This window comes from Schistocerca americana, chromosome 1, assembly GCF_021461395.2.
Source record: "Schistocerca americana isolate TAMUIC-IGC-003095 chromosome 1, iqSchAmer2.1, whole genome shotgun sequence".
NCBI classification, from domain to species: Eukaryota; Metazoa; Arthropoda; class Insecta; order Orthoptera; family Acrididae; genus Schistocerca; species Schistocerca americana.
Window position 1 is genome coordinate 1,160,711,715 of NC_060119.1, and position 24,167 is coordinate 1,160,735,881.

General features: G+C 39.5%; 1 protein-coding gene across 4 annotated transcripts; it reads left to right on the forward strand.

The window, feature by feature from the left end:
* The first annotated feature begins 304 nt into the window (after positions 1–304).
* On the forward strand, positions 305–11,264 carry LOC124619534 (protoporphyrinogen oxidase). 4 transcript variants are annotated; one of them, XM_047146023.1, is made up of 2 exons: positions 305–323; positions 9,269–11,264. In XM_047146023.1, the coding sequence occupies exon 2, from the start codon at positions 9,282–9,284 to the stop codon at positions 10,680–10,682; it is 1,401 nt and encodes a 466-aa protein (XP_047001979.1). In that variant the 5' UTR covers positions 305–323; positions 9,269–9,281; the 3' UTR covers positions 10,683–11,264. The 4 variants fall into 4 exon arrangements, with proteins under 4 accessions (XP_047001979.1, XP_047001963.1, XP_047001954.1 ...); XM_047146007.1 differs by lacking the exon at positions 305–323 and adding an exon at positions 337–851; XM_047145998.1 differs by lacking the exon at positions 305–323 and adding an exon at positions 337–847.
* Positions 11,265–24,167: the final 12,903 nt, after the last annotated feature.

Consider the following 24,167-nt stretch of genomic DNA (forward strand, 5'->3'; position numbering starts at 1 on the left):
GTTTCGTGTGTCATCTTCCTTGAATTAAATATTTTATTCCAATTAATTTTAAAGGAAGGATCTTGGAGTCTTATGACTTTAGTTTGACGCTGTTTCACCAGCATAGGCTGGTAATTATGTCATCATTGTTGAATTAATTAAATAAGTGTGCGCAGACAGAGACTTATGTAGGAATTATTTCTCGGCGAATTTTATTGTATCACAGTAATGTCAGACTATGGTTGTATGTAGCGTAGTGGCGCCGGTAACCGAAGTATCATTTCTTTGTAGTTAACAGTGATGCAAAGATGTTTGTAACCTGAAAAGCTAAAATTCAAACACCGATTTGTTTTGGGTTTCATAGTTCATAGTTGGAAACTAAGAGGGTGTTGTAGGTTTATTTATCAGTAACGAATGAAAAAAATAGGAAAGACTCGTGTCGTCATGAATCAGCAGTTTTTTTTATTTCGTATTCTACTCTTTTTACCCGAAAATGAGCAAAGATGTTCAGAGGTCTTTTGTTGTACGAAAAAAAAAAAAAATCGGAACAGTCACTGCTGTATTCTGATAAATGGGGTCACTGAAATCATGTGATAACTTATTGTGTTTAGTAATAGATAAATAAGAAATAAGTGTTGTTTTTCGTTCGTGTAATTATGTCAGAGAAAATAAGTAACATTTTTGTTACGTATCATCAATGAAACCCAGTCGCGTAATAGGTTCACCAAATGAACGACACAATGGTTTCGTTGTACACAACATGAAAATAAGTTTTTGGAGAAACAATTAAACAGTACTTCGTAAAGGCGTTGTTACCGATGTTGTTAATTTGGACTTAGTGTAAACCTATGAACGCATAGTTTTCAAGGCGAGTATGTACAATCGAATAGACGATTCAGTTTATTATTGGTTTTAAACTAGGTTATTTAATGAAAACTGACATAGGAAATCAACTCAGCACTTTTAGAAATTTGTTCCGGCCAATTTCTTCGTTATAAAGTACTACAGTCTAAATCATTTATACCCCTCACATAGCTCTACCCTTTGGCGTAATTCATTTTCGCCGTATCACGTTTCCACCAGAACTTGGTACTCTTAATTATTGTACAGCTTTTTTTTCTTTCATTACTAGTATATTTCTGTACATGAGTCTAGGAGACACCGTTGCTTAATTAGTTTCTACGAGTAGCCATGAAAATTTACAGTCTTGTGTTTGTTCCTAGGGTACCATGGTTTCTGTTTTGTGTACGTGATCGCACGAAACAAACTGGCCGAAAGATTTTTTTAATGGTTGTTTTCCAACCCGTAGTCTTGTGGATCTGTTTTATTAATTACGACTACGTGCAAGTCACCTCTTTCGCTAAACCCAGTAACTGAATAGCCGGACAATTTTGAAGCTTACTCACTGTCAAATATGCATCTAGTTTTCCAACTGTTGTGCCACTTGCAACTAGTGTTGCGAAATATGTGTAGTAGTTTACATTTAGTACAATTACAAATTTAATTTATCTGCAGTAGTATCTGTGTCATTACATGGTTAAGAGTAAATGGTGTGGGTCTTCAGTTAAAAAATTACTTGTTACTGAAAATGTAAAACTGCCACATATATTGTAAAAATAATTGACTCTTTAGCCTATACTACAATTGCAGTTAGGTGTTGAAAGGAGACCTACAAGGTTTTGAATTATATTTGGTGATGTTTTTCACAGTTCTTCATCAAGTGCAGCACTTGGTTATTCAGTGTTCACACAGGGATAAAATATGCACAATAGTCTCCTGTAAAATTGTCCAGTGTGTAATATTAATGTGAGCCAAGTAATTGGGTTAGCCAGGAAAAGTTGAACTTTTTTTAGATGTCCACCTGTGCCATTGGGTATTGTTGATAACCTGAAATTTCAAAATGATCTTTATTTAAAACTAATGCTTTTGAAGTAACAGTAAAATATTAAAATTCTGTGAAAGGAATGAAGTGCTGTTTGTGACCTAAAATATCCAAATAACCTTTGGCCTCAATTCATCCTTGTAACTTAACACCAGGGTACTGAAATTCTTTGAAACAAAGAAACCTTATCCTGATCATGTGTGGTACCATCACCTCAGACTGTGATGCTTTCAGTGATCGTAACACCTAATCTGCCTGCAATATGTGTTGTGTAACAGGTGTCACCTCCCTTAGGGGGCAAAAAAAAAAAAAGTTAGAGGGATACCATACTTTTACCTTTAACTGAGTCCATATTACAGAGTAAAATTCCTTAGGCAGATGAATGGATTTTAGAAACATTTACACTTTCTTTATATAGCAAAGGTCCCTGTTCTGTTTCCATTAATGTCAACTTTCCTTTGTAACCACTATGTCATCATGCAATCACTCATATTTTACCTATCCAAGAATCGGGACACTTTGAGTGGAGACTTTCTTGTTATTACATCTTTAATGTAAACAATTAAAGTTGTGCTCCACATTCGTAACTGTGAATGTGTGTGGGTTTAGATTCAGAGGGGGCAGAGAATGCGAATGAGCCATTGTTGTATTTTAGTCATCAATGTAAGATGGCTGTTTGATGCAGTTTTCCATTCCCATCACTTGCCAACTATCATTATGAAACCAACCAAAAACCTTTTCCGTGAAGTAACAATAACATAATGATCAAAGAGTACGTAATCTGTTCTACTATATGTGTCTGTGAAATTGAAATCTGCTGCTGAGTGATGTTCAGTATTGTGTTTCACCCCATGCATAGTGAAATGTTTAGATCCTCTTTGGCATGCTGTCCAGACAGTGGTGAGATAGTAATGCTCCAGTATCCTCTACTCTTAGGTGGCATTTCTTCTGAAGTCATACACTATGTGAGTTATGTTTTTTGGAATGACACTGGAAGTTTGAAGTGGTCTCAAGCATCCTCCATCAGAAACTGCAGGCCATTCAATTTGGCTGGTTCCGGCTTCAGGGAAGGAAGTGTTCTTGAGGTGAGAAAAGTTTGCTTGAGCACCCCGTTATTGTACAGAACTAAAATTACTGTTGACAGTGATGAGAGGCGGCCATCATTTGTACATGGTATGGCCCCAAAACATGAGTGATACACCTCCCTTGTATTTCTGAAGCCTGCATCAGACCACCACCACTTCTCTCTGATCATCTGACATCAGACAAAACTGTACTCTGTAAACCACCGTGAAATGCATGTCAGAGGGTACGTCCCATTGTACCAATTGTTGGGGTTTTTTCCCATTTCATTCACAAATGAAATGCTAAAAGAATGATTGTTTGAGTGCCTCTGTGTGTGTGCAGTGATTATTCTAATCTTATCCTCACACTCCCTCTGTGAATGATATGTAGCAGGTTGTAGTATATTCCTAGAGTTGTCATTTAAAGTTGGTTCTTGAAACATTTTTAATAGACTTTCTCAGGATATTTTACGTCTATATTCAAGTGTCTTCCACTTCTGTTCCTTCAGTATTTCTGTGACACACTTCTATGGATCAAACAAACCTGTGGCCATTCATGCTGTCCTCCACTGTATACGATTAATATACTCTATTATTCCTATTTGGTAGGGTTCCTACACATTTGAGGAATTTTATAGAACCACTCACACAAGTGAACCTGCTTTACCCATGACTGAGCTCGTGTGATCATTGCATTTCATATCTCTACAAAGATATTTGTAAGAGTATGCTGATTCCCCAACAGTGACTCACTGGTATTATAGTCATAGGATAAAACTTTTTTTGTTTTGTGAAGTGCACAGATTTACAATTCTAAACTTTTAAAGCAAGTTGCCAGTCTTTGCATCACATTGAAAACCTTATCAAGATCTGACTGTATATTTATGCAGTTTCTTTCAGACAGTGCTTCATTACAAATAACTGCATCATCTACAAAAATTCTGAGGTTATTATTAATATTGTCTACAATGTCATTAATATATAACAAGAATAGCAAGAGCACCAACACACTTTTCTGGGGCACACCTGAAGTTACTTCTATACCACATGAGGACTCTCCATCGTAGATAACGTACTGCGTCCTCCCTACCGAAAAGTCCTTAATCCACTCACAAATTTCACTTGATACCACATATGATTGTACTTTTGAAAATAAGCATAGGTGTGGTACTGAGTCAGATGCTTTTCAGAAGTCAAGAAATACTACATCTACTTGACTGCCGTGATCCAAAGTTTTCAGTGTATCATGCAAGGAAAGTACGAGTTGGGTTTTACGTGATTAGTGTTTTCGGACACCATGCTGGTTGACATTGAGGAGGTCATTCTGTCCGAGGTACCTCATTATGTTTGAGCTCAGCATGTGTTACAGGAATGTACAACAAACTGATGTCAAGGATACTGGACGGTAGATCTATAGATCACTTCTACAACACGTCTTGGAGATGTGTGGAACCTATGCTTTTTTCCAAGAACTGGGCATAGTTTTTATGTTTGAGGATGTATGATATATTATAGTTGGGAGAGGGGCTACTCAGCCACAAATTCACTATACTTGTGTAATCTGTCAACAGGGATCCCATCGGGCCCTAGAGCTTTGTTCAGTTTTAACAATTTCAGCTGTTTCTCAATTCCGGTGACACTTATGCTTGTTTCATTCCTGCAAATCAGGCACTTGTTGATAAAGAAAACCCAGGTACAATTTCAGGTGTTCCTTTGCCCAAGTTCTCCATACATCAGGGTGAAGAGGGGGGGGGGGGGAGGGAGGGGTGTACTGTTACTCATAAATAACACTTAGTTGCATACTGTCTGAAATGGCAGCTCTCCCATCCGCTTTCAAAAGGAACCATACAGTTCTGTTGCATTCTCTTAGCAGTACCTATTAGCTGTAATTTGTAGGTAGTGGTCATCAACTGGTGTTGTTGAATGTGGGCAACCACTAACTCAGTTCTTCATTGTTTTGTTCCTCACAATAGTGGCTGTTTGATCAAATTTAGTTGTTGTACTGTACACCAATTCAATGGGCATCTTCATGTGCTGACAACACTTCTTGCTGTAAAGTGACAGTATGTACATGTTTTAAGGTTGAAATGGTTCTTTGAGACATGCTGAAAGACAGAAAAATGTAAACAGACCACATTTCTCCATCCACAATTGGAGAGACAGAGTGCTCAACAGAACTCCACTGAGAATGCATGTGTACCTTCTAAACACAAGTGGCTGTATGCAGTAGTAACCTGTGATAGAAAGAGTATTGAGAAAGATGTTTCTGATCACAAAGCACAAACTGTGCAAGTCATGAAGTTGATACTAATTTTTTTTTTCAGTTATTAAAAAATTGAGATTACAGATCACAATGGGTAAATAACTATTTCCGCAGGAACATAAATCTATAAAATTCAGGCCAAGCTACAGATCAGAGTATCACCATGACCTTGATTAGAAAAATGATGAGAAAGGTACTGATGATATCAGTGGTCAAAGCTGAATGGCAGTATTGCAAACTATACTACTCCACAATACTGTGCATAAGTGTTTTTGTAAATATTCTTAAGTTGTGGCAATTGAAGTTTTGAATAAATTTTGTGAATCTTATTCATAGACTCTCTTAGATGTCAGATAAGTACATTTTATTCACTACAATAAAATTTGTTGACAGCATGCTGTTAATTGATGTCTTCATATTACTCACAATATTAATTTGGTGTAATGCAGTAAGAGGGTCCGCATAATCACTGATGAAACAGTCGTCCTTTTTAAAGATTTGTCACTGACAGTAAATGGTTAAAATAACTGTATGTTTGACAGCTGAAGAATAGGTTACTGCATGCATGAGGTGCATTTAAGTTGTAACACCTCTGATATTGTTTTCTCATTAATTAATTTATAGAAACTATGAAACTTTTGTCACTTCTTGACGTAATCTACCTGCAGCCAAACACATTTTTCACAATGTTGACGCCACGATTCCATGGCTGTCATGAATATTTGTGTAGGAGTGTGGTCTGACTACGGGAAATTGGTGATGCAGTATCGGTACTCTAGTGAATGTGCGACCACGGAGTGTTTGTTTTGTCGGTGAAAATGGCAATGTTGCATTCATTATCACAATCAATGAAAAGAAAGTCTCATTCATGCCACCATCACACATCAGCATTGCTGCCATGTGGTTGTCTCTCAGTATTTGTGGCAACCACCTCGAGGTTTTCACGCAGAGTTATGTGCACAGAACCTACAAAATAACAACTTTGGAGGCGATGTGGTCCATTCTCACTTGGCGACCCTCCAAAACAACTTTCTCTATTCACTTAATCATTTCATCAGATCAGCAGGTGCAAGGTCGAGATTGTCTTGCTTTGTTGTCACACAATGTTCTGCCTTCTTTGAACTTTAAACACATCCAGGACACTATCACCATGCATCATTCAATTGGCGATGAATTTTAGTCAGTTTCACACCACACAAATGGAGAAAATGAATGATTACGCGCTACTCTTGTAACGAAAATGTCATCATTTTATGTATCAAAAACAGTCCTCACTCTCACCACTACCGCTACAGTTGTGTGTGCCACATGGTGCTGCTATCTCTGTCACGCAATCACAATGAGTGCACCTGTATTTTAAAACAAACCTCATGCTTCTCTCTGTTTCCTGTCCTGAGGAAAAAAAGTCAAAGGGGTCATAACTTGAATGCACCTCGTAGTTTGCTAAACTTGCTGCCTTTTCTTTGTTGTAAGTTCCTGTAAAAAAAATGTTGAGAAGTAAGACTGTATCAGCTACAGAATCTCGTTATTCTTAGGCACTACTTGTTTCACAGCATTTAAAGGTGCAAAATGGGAGTTAAATCATGATATACATAACACATTATTACTAGAAGACCCAGCATTCAAAGTCAGCCCAATAGAGTAGATTATTCGCAAAAAGGGTCTAAAAATAATAAAATATTGAGAAGAATGCTTCCGTCAAACTGATCGTGAAAGTCTAGAGGTGAACACCTACTATCATATGATATCTAAGTGACAATCCACTGGCTGAAAACTTTTGCTGTAATAACAACAGTGTCAAGGAAAGCGGACCGTTGTGTAAGGGTTCCCACTGAAACCAAGAACAGAACTAGGCACTGATGTGAGAAGTGCAAGCCAGGATGCCCAAGTACTACTGAGAAACATGAGTAACCTCCACTTAGAAATCCATTTTCTTTTACATAGAGTTTTTGTGTCAGCAAAAGTGTTTAGTCAGTGGACTAAAATCAAACCTTGGAAGATCCAGGATGGAATGTAACAATATTATGAGAAGGAAAGATGCTAATCACCATATAGTGGCGATGCTGATTCGCAGATAGGCACAACAAAAAGACCTTCACAATTACAGCTTTCGGCCATTGCCCTTCATCAACAATAGACACACACACGCACACAAACTGCTGTCTCAGGCAACTGAAACTGGTATGTGTGAGTTGCGGCATGTGTGTGTCTACGGCCGAAAGCTTTAATTGTGAAAGTCTTTTTGTTGTATCCATCTGCAACTCAGCATCTCTGCTGCATGGTGAGTAGCAAAAGCCAGTGGACTGCCGCTTAGATACCATGTGATATTGGGTGTTCACCTTTACTTGTTGAAGTTCAGTTTGATGGTAGCGTTCTTCACCATAATTTATTACTCGTAGGACATAAGCCTTTTTTGCGAATAATCTATTCCATGGACTGACTACAAACGCTGGTTCTTCTCATAATATGTAATGTATGGCATGACTCAACTCCAACTTACACCTGAAGATGCAGCTGTAAGTGCTGTGAAACTGGCAGTCCTAAGAATAAAAAGATTTTAGAGCTGAAGTGATTTTATTTCTCAATGTGATTTACTGTGGCTGTGGTTGCTCTAACTATAAAACTGTGGAGTTCACATGTGCAGTGCAACTAACTTGTTGTTGTAGAACAGTATGCCCCCACTGCTCAACTCACTGATGTTAATTACACAATCATCTTAACTGACATGCAGTCCCCAAATTCCCATGTCATCTCAGATCCATTATTTTCCACCCATATCTTTTCCAACATTTTCCCATCCCTTATTTTCCACCCATATCTTTTCCAACATTTTCCCTCTTGGAAATGAATGTAATGTGTTTAGTTACGGTAGACTGAAGATGCACACTGAGATGATAAGAGTCGTGGGACGCCTCCCAATATCGTGTCAGGTCTCCTGGTGTAGTGCAGCAATTCATCGGGCCATGGAGTCAGGAAGTCTTCTGCAGAAGTACTGAGCTATGCTGCCTCTACTGCCATTCATAATTGCGAAAGTTTGTTTGTGCAGGATTTTGTGCACAAACTGACCTTTCAATTATGTCTCGTAAATGTTTCATGGGATTCATGTTTGGCGATCTGGGTGGCCAAATCATTCACTCAAATTGTCCAGAATGTTCTTCACACCAATAGGAAACAATTGTGGCCCAGTGACATGGTGCATTGTCATCCATAAAAATTCTACTGTTGTGGTCTCCATGTAGCCAAACGCAGTCCACACCATTATGGAGCCACCACCAGTTTGCACAGCACCTTGTTGACAACTTGGATCTATGGTTTTGAGAGATCGGCACCACACTCCCAAATCCTACCATTAGCTCTTACCTCATCTGACCACTCCACGCGTTTCCATTCATCTAAGGTCCAACCAACATGGTCACGAGCTCGGGAGAGGTGCTGCTGTTAGCAAAGGCACCCGCATGGTCATCTGCTGCCATAGCCCATTTTTGCCACATTCTCTTAACGGATACATTCATCGCATATCCCACTTTGATTTCTGCAGTTACTTCATGTCTGTTAACAGTGACAATTCTATAGAAATGTGATCACCGTCATTAAGTGAAAGCTGAAGGCCGCTCTCTTGTTCGTGGTGAGAAGTAATGCCTAAAATGTGGTATTCTTGGCTTGGTCATGATACTGTGGATCTCAGAATACTGAATTCCTTATTTCTGAAATGGAATGTCCCCCGTGTTTAGCTCCAACTACCACCCAGCGTTCGAGGTCTGTCAATTCTCATCGTGCAGCCATAATCAAAAACATTTTCACATGAATCACCTGAGTACGAATGACAGCTCCACCAATGCACTGCCCTTTTCTACCAAGTGTATGTGATACGACTTCCATCTGTGTAGGCGTCCTGCTATCACATGACTTTTGTCACCTCCGTGTTACTACAGGTTGTGTTCCTACTTCTGATACATTTAATTATTTACTCCATGTATCACATTAAAGGAGGTACTCACTACTCCTTGTCTGTTTTTAAACCACACATGTAAATACATATTACTAATTTATTGAACAAACTTCTTTTCCATTTTCCAACAGCTTTAGGAGCACAATGGTTGGTGTTCTTGGTGGCGGAATCAGCGGACTTGCAGCTGCTCATTATCTCTTGAAAACAAAAGTTCAGCCAGTTACAGTTCTGGAAGCATCACATCGCATTGGAGGCTGGATACAAACAACAAATTCTCCAACTGGAAATATATATGAACATGGGCCAAGGACAATCAGAGTCCGAGGTCCTCTGGGAGAGAACACACTTCTCTTGGTAAAGGAACTGGGATTGTCAAATAAAGTGTTGCCAATACCTAGTACACATCCTGCTGCACGGAATCGAATGGTCTATGTTGACAAGAAGCTACACCTGTTGCCATCCAACCTTACTTCAGTATTGTTTCCAAAACCACCTTTCACAAAACCAATCATTAGTGCTTTACTGAAGGATATCTCCACTGCCAAGAAGGAAGTCAGTGATGAAAGCATATATGATTTTGTGGAAAGGAGATTGGGTAAAGAACTAGCTGAATATGCTATTAGTCCACTAATTTGTGGTGTGTGTGCTGGAGATGCAAAGAAGATAAGCGCAAAGTTTCTGATGAAATCATTGTTTGAGGCAGAACAGAAACATGGTTCAATTTTTAAAGGCATGATTATGAATATGTTACGGAATAGGAAGAATAAAATTCCTCCAAGTCAGGAAGAACTATGTGAAAGAGCCAGGAAAGAGAGATGGAATGTTTGGTCTTTAGAAGGGGGCATGGAGGAACTGCCCAAGGCATTAGAGTCTAATGTTAGGCAAAAAGGTTGTGAAATAGTTCTTAATGCTCCTTGTACAGAAATGCAAATACTGAATGACAAGGAAGTGTTTGTGAAGGCTGGGTCAGTTGAACACAAATTTAATCATGTATTTTGTGCTTTGCCAGCATACAAACTTGCTGAACTTGTTCACAGACAGCACCCTCAACTAAGCAGTGACTTGGCAGCTATACCATATGTTTCTGTTGGACTTGTGAATTTGCAGTATGATGGGAAATGTTTGAAGCAAGATGCCTTTGGATTTCTGGTACCACCATCACAGAAGCTCCCAATATTGGGCATTGTTTTTGACAGTTGTTGTTTTGGTAAGAATGATAAAACTGTTCTCACTGTAATGATGGGAGGGGCATGGTTTGAAGAACTATTTGGAGAAAATCCTAGTCCAGATACTTTCTTATCCACTGCAGTAAAATATACTACAGATATCCTTGGTATTGTAGGGAATCCAGAATCACACTCTGTTTCTATCCTTCGGAACTGTATACCCCAATATGTATTAGGTCACCATGATAGAGTAGATAGAATTAGGAAGTACATAAAACAGAATAACTTACCAATATCAGTTGTTGGAGCATCTTATGATGGTGTTGGTGTGAATGATGTGATATTCTCATCAAAACAAGCTGTTGTTAATATGCACTGAATTACATTTCAACAGCCACAAGTTTATTTGTTACCTTTATAAGATTACTTGTGAAGAATATTTCATCATGATATCATGTTTCAGTAGATTGTTTGAAGTGTAAAACAATTCTGAGTAGAGAACACTTTGCAGAATACCTCACACAATCCAAACAAGGGGATGAGGAGTATGTGACATCAAACATATGCCACTTTGGAGTTTTTGTTTGTCAACTCTGATTTCACTGCTAGGCTGATTAGTTTCAAAATGTGTTGCCGTACTGAAATCTATTGTTAATTATTTTTGTACTCTTAATACTGATTGAAATGTAACATATCATGACATATGCTCAAATGTGATGTCTGTACATTTGCTTCGTCTTGTCATGGAGAATTTTGATTATAATGTTTCTAAATGGAACTGTAATATTACAAATCAGTGTTTGTTACCATTACCAAAGCAGTTTTATATTTTTTTGCGGTTTAGGCTCACTTTTGATATACACGTACTTGAAACTGAATATTAGATGTATCTCCATTCCTAAAAGACTGTGCAATTTGTGTATGTAATTGTTGAATAAAATCTATTTATTTTCCCAGTAAATTCCTGGAAGAAATATTTCATACGCAGTTATTTATTTTGTCTAAAATGGACTAAAAAATTTTTTAAAGAGGGGTAGAAAAGAGAGATCTGTGAGGATTATTCTGAAAGTTATGAGAATGATTGGGTTTTGGTTCATTGTTGTCCTTTAGACAAATGAATGTAATAGCAGTAACTTGTACTATTTATTGTTCAAAGTTTCTACAATTCATGATCAAGTCTTCTGTTCCTACAAGGTTTTCAAAAGGATACAGTGAAAGCAACTAAAGGCAGGTCTTTGTGGCTTTTGTTCAGCCATAGTAATATACCTGCTGACAGGGTGAAAAGTCTCAAATCTGAACAATATTGCACCTGCATTACAATCACACTTGGCCTGTGAAACCACCTGTGAGCATTGTTTTGTCACCAGAAGCTTTGTGTTAGAACAGGAATTCTTTTCCCAACCTTTAAGAACACTTCTGGTTCTGAAGAGCTAACAGATGGTAAAATTTCATGAGGCAGTTGTGACAGTATAGTTCATCCACAGGGTGTCTAAAAGAATGTGTCAAATGCTATTCACAAAACATTTGCACCACTATGGTGGCACACTTTTCTCAGTTCTATTCACATCATCTGCTAAACTATGTGCAGTAAAGAGCGCAATTTAGACAATGCAGTGATGAATGGTACTCCTAAAAAATATTTAAGAAAATAGAAAGGCGTAGTAATTTGTGGTGGACGAAAAGATAGTAGCGAAAGCATGATGTGCATGCTAGCTCACTAGAGACGGTAACACCATTTTCTACAACTTCAAACAAGATATCATTTGTCCAGTTTTGCATATGACAGCACCAAGTGTATCAAAGACAGATTTCACAAAAACAGTATCACGAACCTGAGAGTTGCTATTACTCTTTGTTAACAAGGGGGGGGGGGGGGGAGGGGGGAATCAAATACACCATATTTATTACATATTTTAAGCAGGTCACATCACAGCCAGTACATGAAGTACTGAATGATAAAAAGTTATTATGTACATAAATTACATTGCAGTATATACTTAACTGTTACTAACTGAATATATAACCTAGAGTTAATCCATCATCATCACTGTCAAAACAACTACAAACGAAACTGTTTTTATCAAGTTTGCAAAATAATTATTATCTAAGGTGTTTTACAGAATACAAATAAAGGTAAATAACCATGACCACGGACCTTGCCATTGGCGGGGAGGCTTGCATGCTCAGCTATACAGACAGCTGTACTAGAGGTGCAACCACGACGGAGGGGTATCTTTTGAAAATGTGTGCCCTGAAGATGGCCAGCAGCCTTTTCAATAGTTGCAGGGGCAACAGTCTCAATGATTGACTGAACTGGCCATGCAACACCAACCAAAACAGCATGATGTGCTGGTGCTGCGAATGGCTGAAAGCAAGGGGGGAAACTACAGCTGTAATTTTTCCCAAGGGCATGCAGCTTTACTGTACGGTTAAATGATGACGGTGTCCTCTTGGGTAAAATATTCCGGTAGTAAAATAGTCCACCCTTCAGATCTCCAGGCAGGACTACTCAGGAAGATATCGTAATCGGGAGAAACAAAACTGGCGTTCTACAGATCGGAGTGCTCAATGTCAGATCCCTTAATCGGGCAGGTAGGTTAGAAATTTTAGAAAGGGAAATGGATAAGTTGAAGTTAGATATTGTAGGAATTAATGAAGTACAGTGCCAGGGGGAACAAGGTCTCTGGTCAGGTAAATAAAGGCTTATAAACACAAAATCAAATATGGGTAACACAGGAGACGGTTTAATAATGAATAGAAAAATAGGAATGCAGATAAGCTACTACGAACAGCATAGTGAACGCACTGTTGTAGCCAAGATAGACAGAAAGCCCACGTCTACTGCAGCAGTACAAATATACATGCCAAATAGCTCCACAGATGATGAAGAGATTGAAGAAATTTACGATGCGATAAAAAAAATTATTCTATTAGTTACATGAGATGAAAGTTTAATAGTCATGGGGGACTAGAATTCATTTGTAGAAAAAGTGATAGGTGGGTAGGGACTGGGGGGTAAAGAATGAGAGAGGAAGACGCCTGGTAGAATTGTGCATAGAGCATAACTTAAAACACGGCTAACACTTGGTTTAAGTGTCGTGAAAGAACGTAGTATGTGTGGAAGAGGCCTGGAAACACCAGGTTTCAGGTAGATTATACCCACATCAAAAAAAGTTTTGCGTCACCTCAGTTCCGCGAGTTCCAGAACCTGTACAGAAAATTGGAATAGAGATCAACATAAACATCATTTTTGCCCTTTTTATTGCTCATGAAAACCACACATTTCATGTTGTACCAACATAAGGCGAAATCTTCAGAGATGGCGGTCCAGACTGCTGTACACACCAGTACCTCTAATACCCAGTAGCACATCCTCTTGCATTGATGCTTGCCTGTATTTGTCCTGGCATACTATCCACAAGTTTATCAGGGCACTGTTGGTCCAGATTGTCCCACTCCTCAATGGTAATTCAGCGTAGATCCCAGAGGGGTTGGTGGGTCACGTCGTCCATAAACAGCCCTTTTCAATCTATCCCAGGCATGTTCGATAGGGTTCATGTCTGGAGGACATGCTGGCCACTCTAGTCGAGCAATGTCATTATCCTGAAGGAAGTCATTCACAAGTTGTGCATGATGGGAGGTGCGAATTGTCATCCATGAACATGAATGCCTCACCAATGTGGTGCCGATGTGGTTGCACTATCGGTTGGAGGATGGCATCCACGTCTTGTACAGCCATTACAGCGCCTTCCATGACCATCAGCAGCACATGTCGGCCCCACATAATGCCACCCCAAAACAAAAGGGAACCTCCACCTTGCTGCACTCGCTGAACAGTGTGTCTAAGGTGTTCAGCCTGACAGGGTTGCCTCCAAACAAGTCTCCAACAATTGTCTTGTTGAATGCATATGCAACACTCACCAGTGAAGAGAACGTGATGCCAATCCTGAGCGGTCCATTCTGCGTGTTGTTGGGCCCATCTGTACTGCGCTGCATGGTGTTGTGGTTGCAAAGGTGGACATCGCGAGTGAAGTTGTGCATCATGCGGCCTATTGCACACAGTTTGAGTCGTAACATGATGTCCTGTGGCTGTACAAAAAGCGTTATTCAACATGGCATTGCTGTTAGGGTTCCTATGAGCCATAATCCATAGGTAGCGGTCATCCACTGCAGTAGTAGCCCTTGGGCGACCTGAGTGATGCATGTCATAGACAGTTCCTCTCTCTCTCTGCATCTCCTCCATGTCTGAACAACAGAACTTCGGTTCACTCCAAGAAGCGTGACACTTCCCTTGTTGAGACCCCTTTCTGGCACAAAGTAGCAATGCGGATGCAATTCAACCACGGTATTGACCGACTTCTCATGGTTGAACTACAGACAGCACGAGCTGTGTACCTCCTCCATGGTAGAATGACTGGAACTGATCGGCTTTCGGACCCCCTCCGTCTAATAGGCACTACTCATGCATGTTCGTTTACATCTTTGGGTGGGGGTTAGTGACATCTCTGAACAGTCAAAGGGACTTCGTCTGTGGTACAATATCCACAGTCAACGTCCATCTTCAGGAGTTCCGGGAACCGGGTTGATGCAAAACGTTTTTTGATGTGTGTATAATGGTAAGACAGAGATTTAGGAACTAGGTTTTAAATTGTAAGACATTTCCAGAGGCAGATGTGAATGCTGACCACAATCTATTGGTTATGAACTGTAGATTAAAACTGTAAAAAGGTAGGAAAGAACCACAGGTTGTAGTGTGTTTCAGAGGGAGCATTAGGGAACAACTGACAAGAACAGGAGAAAGGTATAGTGTAGAAGCAGAATGGGTAGCTTTGAGAAATGAAATAATGAAGGCAGCAGAGGATCAAGTACGTAAAAAGACGAGGGCTAGTAGAAATCCTTAGGCAACACAAGAGAGATTGAATTTAATTTATGAAAGGAGAAAATGTAAAAAGCAGACAAAAAGTCTCAAAAAATGAGATAGACACAAATGCAAAATGGCTAAGCAGGGATGGCTAGAGGACAAATATAAGGATGCAGGAGCATATACCACTAGGGGTTAGATAGGTGCCACCAACAGTAGAGAACTGCCTGTATGAATAACAAGAGCTCAGATGGAAAACCAGTCCTAAGGGAAAGCCGAAAGGTGGAAGAAGTATAAAGAGGGTCTATACAAGGACAATGCACTTGAGGGCAAAATTATGGAAATGAAAGAGGACGTAAATGAAGACGACATGGGAGATATGATACTGCATGAAGAATTTGACAGAGCACTGAAAGACTTAAGTCAAAACAAGGCTCCAGAATAGACAACATACCACTAGAACTACTGATAGCCATGGGAGAGCCAGCCATGATAAAAGTTTTCCACCTGGTGAGCAAGGTGTATTCAAGAAGAATATAGTAATTCCAATTCCAAAGAAAGCAAGTGTGAAAATTACTGAACCATCAGTTGCAAAATACTAACATTAAGTCTTTACAGACGAATCTAAAAACTGGTAAAAGCCTACCTCGGGGATGATAAGTTTGGATTCCATACAAATGGAATAACACGCGAGGCAATATTGACTTATGACTTATCTTAGAAGATAGTTCAAGGAAAGGCAAAGCTACATTTATAGGTTTGTAGACTTAGAGAAAGCTTTTGACAATGTTGACTGTAATACTCTTTCAAATTCTGAATGTGGCAGGGGTAAAATACAGGGAGCGAAAAGCTATTTACAATTTGTACAGAAACCGGATGGCAGTTACAAGAGTCGAGAGGCGCGAAAAGGAAGCAGTGGTTGAGAAGGGAGTGAGACAGGGTTGTAGCCTATCCCCAGTGTTAATCAATGTATTGATCAAGTAATAAAGTAAACAAAAGAAAAATTGGAGTAGGAATTAAATCCAGGAAGAAATAAAAATCATGAGGTTTACCAATGAATTTGTAATTCTGTCGGAAACAGCAGAGCAAAGGACTTGGAAGAGCAGTTGAACAGAATGGACAGTCTTCAAAGGTGGATATAAGATTAACATCAACAAAAGCCGAGGATAATGGAATGTAGTCGAATTAAATCAGGGGATGCTTAAGGAATTAGATTAGAAAACGACACTTAAAGTAATATATTAAGTTTCGCTATTTGGGCAGCAAAATAACTGATGATGGTCGAAGTAGAGACAATATAAAATGCAGATTGGTGATGGCAAGCAAAGTGTTTCTGAAGAAGAGAAATTTGTTAACATCAATTACAGATTTAAATATCAGGAAGTTTTTTCTGAAATTATTTATATTGAGTGTAGCCATGTAGGGAAGTGAAACATGGGCAATAAACAGTTTAGACAAGAAGGGAATAGAAGCTTTCGAAATGTGGTGCTACAGAAAAATGTTGAAGATTAGATGGGTACATCATGTAACTATTTATTTATTTATTGTCCTCTGAATCAATACTGTAGCATGGAGAGCTGCTATCACACTAGTCTTTGGACTGAGGACCAGAACAAGAGCAACAACAACCTCAAATAGGTCATCTCTTTTTACATGGCACCTTGTGATTCCTGTAGATCCACAGCAAAATCCAAGCTAGGAACCTAACTACTTTTGTATGTAAACTGTTTCTGTATCACTGCCGTGGTCTCTTCTGTGGTATGTTTTTTCATGTGCATTGTGTCAGTAGTGAACTAATCTTATTTTCAGAGTTGTGGCTGCCAGTAGAGTTTAAGACAATTGCTTTTCTAGGTGTCATGCTTTAAATTTACATTTTTTTTTATAGTGAACACTTCACACATTACAGGGGCACATCATCTCAAATAATGTGATCAATCACTTAACATCTACATGTGTACTCTGCAAACTATTGTGAAGGGCATGGCAGAGAGTACTCCCCACTCTATGAGTTATGGATGTTTTCCATTCCATTCACATGAGGCAGAGTGCAGGAGTAATTTCTGTTAAAATGCCTCTGTGCACATTGTAATTACTTCACTCTTGTCCTCACAGTCCCTATCGGAGCAATTCATAGAAAGTGAAGTATATTCTTAGACATCATTTAATGGCAGTTCTTGAAATTCTGTAAGTAGGCTTTTGTGGGATAGTATGTGCCTATCTTCAAGGGTCTGGCAATTAACTTTCTTTGGCATCTCTGCGAGAGAGTCCAACAAACCTGCATTTGTGCTGCCTTTCTCTGTATGCATTCAATATCCACTGATTGTCCTATTTAGTAAAAGTCCCACACACTTGAGAAATATTCAGGGATGGATTGCACGAGTGATTTGTTGCAGTGATACTGCATACTGATTTGCAGACAAGACCACATCACCAAACATAGGTTTAAAAGACTTGCTTCTGGCAGTAGTCATTCCAAAAAGTGTTTACTTTAATCTGTACAAGCACAGCCAGAGATAGCTGTTTTTCTGTTTGCCAAGTGTTAGAAACACGTTGCAAACGAACTGGCAGCACAATGTGAACAATGTTTCAGGCCTATGAGCAGTCCAGTCCAGCAGTTGCTTTCCACGATATCATGGTTCTAATAATATCACCTCATTTTCACAATTTTAGACACAATATCTACATTTACATATATACTTTGCAAACCACTGTGAGGTGCATGGCAGAAGGTATGTCCCATTGTACCAAGTTATTAGGGTTTTTCCCCATTTTATTCACATATGGAGCACAGGAAAATGATTGCTTGAATGCCTCTGTGAATGCATTAATTATTCCAATCTTATCCTCGTGATCTCTATACAAGCGATACTTAGGGGGTTGCAGCATATTCCTAGAATAATCATTTAAAGCTGGTTCTTGAAACATTTTTAACAGACTTTCTCTGGATAGTCTGTGTGTCTCTTCCAGAGACTTCCAGTTCAGCTCCATCAGTCTCTTTGTGACACTCTCCAACAGATTAAACAAACCTGTGACCATTGCTGCTGCCCCCTCTGTATAATTCAGTATTCCCTGTTAGTCCTATCTGCTATGGATCCCACACACTTGAGTAATATTCTACAACTGGCCACACCAGTGATTTATAAGCAATCTCCTTTGTAGATTTATTGCACATCTCCACTATTCTACCAATAAACCGAAGTTTACCACGACTGAATCTATGTGATCATTCCATCTAATGGCAATGCTGCTGTCATATTCTGTTTATGAATGTATCATCTTTCATGTTCATGGATATAAACACTTGGGTACAGTCAGTATGCATAAAAGCGAACAACTAGTTTATTATAATAAATTTTCTTTTTAAAACTCTTGAAAAATCAATGGTAAATGAGGCTATCAGCACTGTAGTCGCCTAACCCACAGCACACTGGTTTGTGGGAATGGCCACTGGAAGATACTGACATTTGCAGAATTGATGTGTAAGGTAGCAATTGTGGCGTATAGCAAATGATTGTGGTATACATAATATGGTATGGCGTCCAGTAATCAGCTATACGTGGAGTTAACTGTAATAGTGTTTTTAGACCGTTTCATGTGTGGGTTAGGCCACTATTCCTTCAGCACACTTGGTTGTAATACATGAAATATGTGGGATATGCTGTTATTGCTTTACACACTGCAGTCAAACAATGGACATGATACACATGAGGCATTAATGTTCGTCATCCGTATCATCATTTACAGGGATGGTGTCGCCACACGGCTGTGCAGCCTAATTACGGTAATAACCATGGTACAATGGGGGTACGTATTGCGGCAAGGCGATTAAATCGGTCTTTTTCAGCGTGTCCATTGGGATATAGTACGTCCAGAGTCTCAATTACTTTTGACCCTCATTTAGCAAAAGTGACGGGACATCTGGCTCATTGGAGTACTTATCTAAACGTACTGTGGACATGAAATATTTCCTTGTCATCAGTATAGCGATGGAGGGTGGTTGTTTTTTGTGCAGCGATAATGACATTCATCCAGTCAGAGGGTGTGTATATGTTCGGGTGAAATTTCCTGTTCTTCGCGATGATACCGAAGTCCTTGTCACATGGTAGGTATGAAAGACCCTGATTAGCAATCTATGGTGGATTACTTCTGATATGAAATCTGCATGCAGAACCATGAATTGACATAGTAAGGCCATTTTTATATTCTGATTTTGCTTGCCACATTGATTCAAGTACATCAGTAGCTTTCTTTGGACGTCATGTTTAATGCAAGGCATGAGACACAATCCAATTTCTTGTGGTCCTCGGGATGCTTCGCCCTCACTCCATACATACATGGTAGCTTTCTTGGTACATAGGTCATGTATTACAAGGCAGTATGTCCACTACTGCCACTTATAGTAACAGATACCTTTCGTAAGTACCGGTGTCGGTAAAGTCCTCATCAAATCGAAGGCAATCACGGTCATATCGTTGTCCTGATGCCTTCCTTCTGCTACATTGCTATGCTTTCCTGTCTGCGTGCTCTCGGTCTTTCATTGATGTAACTCTCTTTCACATTCCCATTTACCCTTCTCTTCCACGGTGTCGGCTGCAGCATGTTTGATGTTATAGAGGTCGCATTTATCACAGGAATCACTTACAGGGGGATGAAAGTACAGATTAAATCTTGTATTAAATATCTGACCAAACTTGCAGTATGAGACTGGATCATAATGTTCGGCTTTATACAAATCGTATAACTTCCTCATGCTCAGGTCTGGTGACAAATACTTATGATCCACTGTTTCATTCATTCATGCATAATGGCTCCGATATGCTGGAAACTGTGTTATGAAGCTCTCTACTGCAACCATCTTTGCTATTGGTGTTTTGTTTTTAGCAGGGCATGCGCCTCGCTTATCGATAGGTGGAGTCTGGTGCTGCACTTTGTGCAAAAGAACCCTTGTAATCCTACCATCTGATATCTGCAAAATGTTCTTAAAGAATGTTTTACACACCTTCACGTCCACTCCCTCTTCATTCTGGAAATGGTACACAGGAATTCCAAGTATTCATTTTCAGGTCACTTTCATGCAGTACTGTTTGGCTGTGAGAAAGTTTTACAGCTAGTTCAGTCACACTGCACATACACGGCAGCTGTAGTGAATATAACATTTATTGCATAAATACATTATACTACGATTATGTCTTTCATATTGATGGGTTTGCAGAACTGGAGCTATGACACTGAGTTGTTGAAATATGGTATTCATCTTACATATTACAGTGTTGACAATGTGGAGCCACAGTCAACAGTCAATTTATACAATGTCTGTGACAAGAACTGTGTTTTTATCTTGATTTACAATGTATTTTCTAGTGTAGTCATGTGCTCTGGCTTTACTTACTTCTGCAGAGAGCCACTATCTTGGGCTATATTTAAGCTACCAATGGAAGCCGGCATTCCCACTGCCGAAGTTCTTGCCATTGAAGAAGCCCTACAATATGCAGCAAATCAGTTTGACAACTTCCTTAATGTCATAGATTCGGGGAATGCAATGGAAAAGCAGCAATGGGACTCCAACACTAACCGCTATGTACTTGATGTAATTAAGGTAATCAGTGTCAAAGTCAATATAAACCTCGATCAAGGGACACACTGGTATCTCATGTAATGAGAGGGGAGCACCTGGCGAAACAAAGTGCGATTGGTGGCCAACCTTACTTCACTTGCCTTCCACATACAGACTTTGTTGTTGGCATAAAGAAAAAGGTCCATAAAGAATGGCCACAGATGTGGTAGGTTCACAACGTCCAAAGGAAGATGATATGCCACAATGCAGCTGACTATTCCATATAAAACCTGGTTCTCCCAAATCAAGGAATCCAAATGTCACACCACATAGTAGTGGTCACAGCTGTTATCCTTCACATGTTTATAGGATGGAAGTCCACCCAACTGAGATTGCAGACCTTAACCGTGTTTGATACTAGGGTTATCTCTCTCTCTCTCTCTCTCTCTCTCTCTCACTCTCTCCCTCTCTCTCTCTCTCTCTCTCTCTCTCTCTCTCTCTCTCACACACACACACACACACACACACACACACACACACAGAGAGAGAGAGAGAGAGAGAGAGAGAGAGAGAGAGACAATGCCCGAAGTTTGTTAAGGCCTTGATCAAAGCAGGAATTCCCCAACCTATGTCTATAATGGGCCTGTTTCAACAGCTGGCCAAAACGGCCTTCGTCAGTACCACCCGGTTTCTGCAAGAAGCAGATACCCAGTTGTAAGTCAGACACAAAGGTTCCAGCATAAGAAGATTCGATATATGGACTGGAATTCAACAGTAGGAAAAGGAAGAGAAGGAAAAGTAATAGGTGAATATGGAATGGAGGTAAGAAATGAAAGAGGAAGCCGCCTGGTAGAATTTTGTGCAGAGCATAACTTAATCATAGCTAAGGCTTGGTTCAAGAATCATGAAAGAAGGTTGTATATGTGGAAGAGGCCTGGAAACACTGGAAGGTTTCAGATGATTATATAATAGTAAGACAGATTTAGGAACCAGGTTCTAAATTGTACGTCATTCCCAGGGGCAGATGTGGATTCTGGCCACAATCTATTGGTTATGAACTGTAGATTAAACCAGTAGAAACTGCAAAAATGGGGAATTTAAGGAGATGGTACCTGGATAAACTGAAAGAACCAGAGGTTGTAGAGAGTTTCACAGAGAGCATTAGGGAACAACTGATAAGAACAGGGGAAAGGAATGCAGTAGAAAAAGAATGCGTAGCTTTGAGAGATGAAACAAGGAAGGCAGCAGAGGATCAAGTAGGTAAATAGACGAGGGCTAGTAGAAATCCTTGGGTAACACAAGAGAGATTGAATTTAATTGATGAAAGGAGAAATTGTAAAACGCAGATGAAAAGGAATAAAAAGTCTCAAAAATGAGATAGACAGAAGTGCAAAATGACTAAGCAGGGATGGCTAGAGGACAAATGTGAGGATGTAGAGGCATATATCACTAGGGATAAGACAGATACTGCCTACAGGAAAATTAAAGATACCTTTGGAGAAAAGAGAGCCACTCGTATAATATCAAGAGCTCAGATGGAAAACTAGCTCTAGGCAAAGAAGGGAAAGCAGAAAAGAGGAAGGAGTATATAAGAGGGTCTATACAAGGGCGATGTACTTGAGGACAATATCCTTATTGAAATGGAAGAGGACATAGATGAAGATAAAATGGGAGATATGATACTGCATGAAGAGTTTTACAGAGCACTGAAAGACCTAACTTGAAACAAGGCCCCGAGAGTAGACAACATTCCATTAGAACTACTGATGGCTGTGGGAGAGCCAGCCCTGACAAAACTCTACCATCTGGTGAGCAAGATGTACGAGACAGGAAAAATACCCTCAGACTTCAAGAAGAATATAATAATTCCAATCCCACAGAAAGCAGGTGTGAAAATTACCAAACTAGAAGTTTCATAAGTCACAGCTGCAAAATACTAACATGAATTCTTTACAGGCGAATAGAAAAACTGGTAGACGCCGACCTCAGAGAAGATCAGTTTGGATTCCATCGAAATGTTGGAACATGTGAGGCAATACTGACACTACGACTTATCTTAGAAGATAGATTAAGGAAAGGCAAACCTATGTTTCTAGTATTTGCAGACTTAGAGAAAGCTTTTGACAATGTTGACTGGATATTCTCTTTCAAATTCTGGAGGTGACAGGGGTCATATACAGGAAGCGAAAGGCTATTTACAATTTGTACAGAAACCAGATGGCAGTTATAAGAGTCGAGGGGCATGAAGGGAAGCAATGGTCGGGAAGGGAGTGAGACAGGGTTGTAGCCAATCCCTGATGTTACACAGTCTGTATACTGAGCAAGCAGTAAAGGGAACAAAAGAAAAATTTGGAGCAGAAATTAAAATCCATGGAGAAGAAATAAAAATCATGAGGGTTTGCCAATGATATTGTAATTCTGTCAGAGACAGCAAAGGACCTAGAAGAGAAGTTGAACGGAATGGACAGTGTCTTGAAAGGAGGATATAAGATGATGATCAACAAAAGCGAAACGAGGATAATGGAATGTAGTTGAATTAAATCAGGTGATGCTGAGGGAATTAGATTAAGAAATGAGACACTTAAAGTAGTAGATGAGTTTTGCTATTTGGGGAGCAAAATAACTGATGGTCGAAGTAGAGAGGATATAAAAAGTAGATTGACAATGACAAGGAAAGCGTTACTGAAGAAGAGAAATTTGAACATCAAGTATAGATTTAAGTGTCAGGACGAGGTTTCTGAAAGTATTTGTATGGATTGTAGCCATATATGGAAGTGAAACATGGACGATAAATAGTTTAGACAAGAAGAAAATAGAAGCTTTTGATATGTGGTGCTATTGAAGAATGCGGAAGATTAGGTGGGTAGATCACATAACTAATGAGGTGGTACTGAATAGAATTGGGGAGAAAAGAAATTTGTGGTACAACGTGACTAGAAGGAGGGATCGGTTCGTTGGACATGTTCTGAGGCATCAAGGATCACCAGTTTAGTATTGGAAAGCAGTGTGGATGGTAAAAATTGTAGAGGGAGACGAAGAGATGAATACACTAAGCAGACTCAGAAGGATGTAGGTTGCAGTAGATACTTGGAGATGAGAAAGCTTGCACTGGATAGAGTAGCATGGAGAGCTGCATCAAACCAGTCTTTGGACTGAACACCATGACGATGACGGCAGCAACAACAACAACGGACTGTATTGAGTGTGTGAATGTACAAAGTGTACCACTTAAACAATGGGAACTCCAGGTAGGAACATGAACAATGCAGGAAGAAATGGATTTCTACTTACAGTAAAGAAGACCCGTTAAGTTGCAGACAGACACAGTTAAAAGACACTTACATAAAGCTTTCGGTCACATTCTTCATTATTAAAAGAGAAAAAAAAACACCACAAAAGCAAGCACACAACCAGCAACTCCGCCAGCTCGGGCCAGAATTACCTGGAAT

What these genes read in the sequence shown, in the direction of transcription:
- LOC124619534 (XM_047146023.1), top strand. Translation starts at nt 9,282, where the DNA reads ATGGTTGGTGTTCTTGGTGGCGGAATCAGCGGACTTGCAGCTGCTCAT.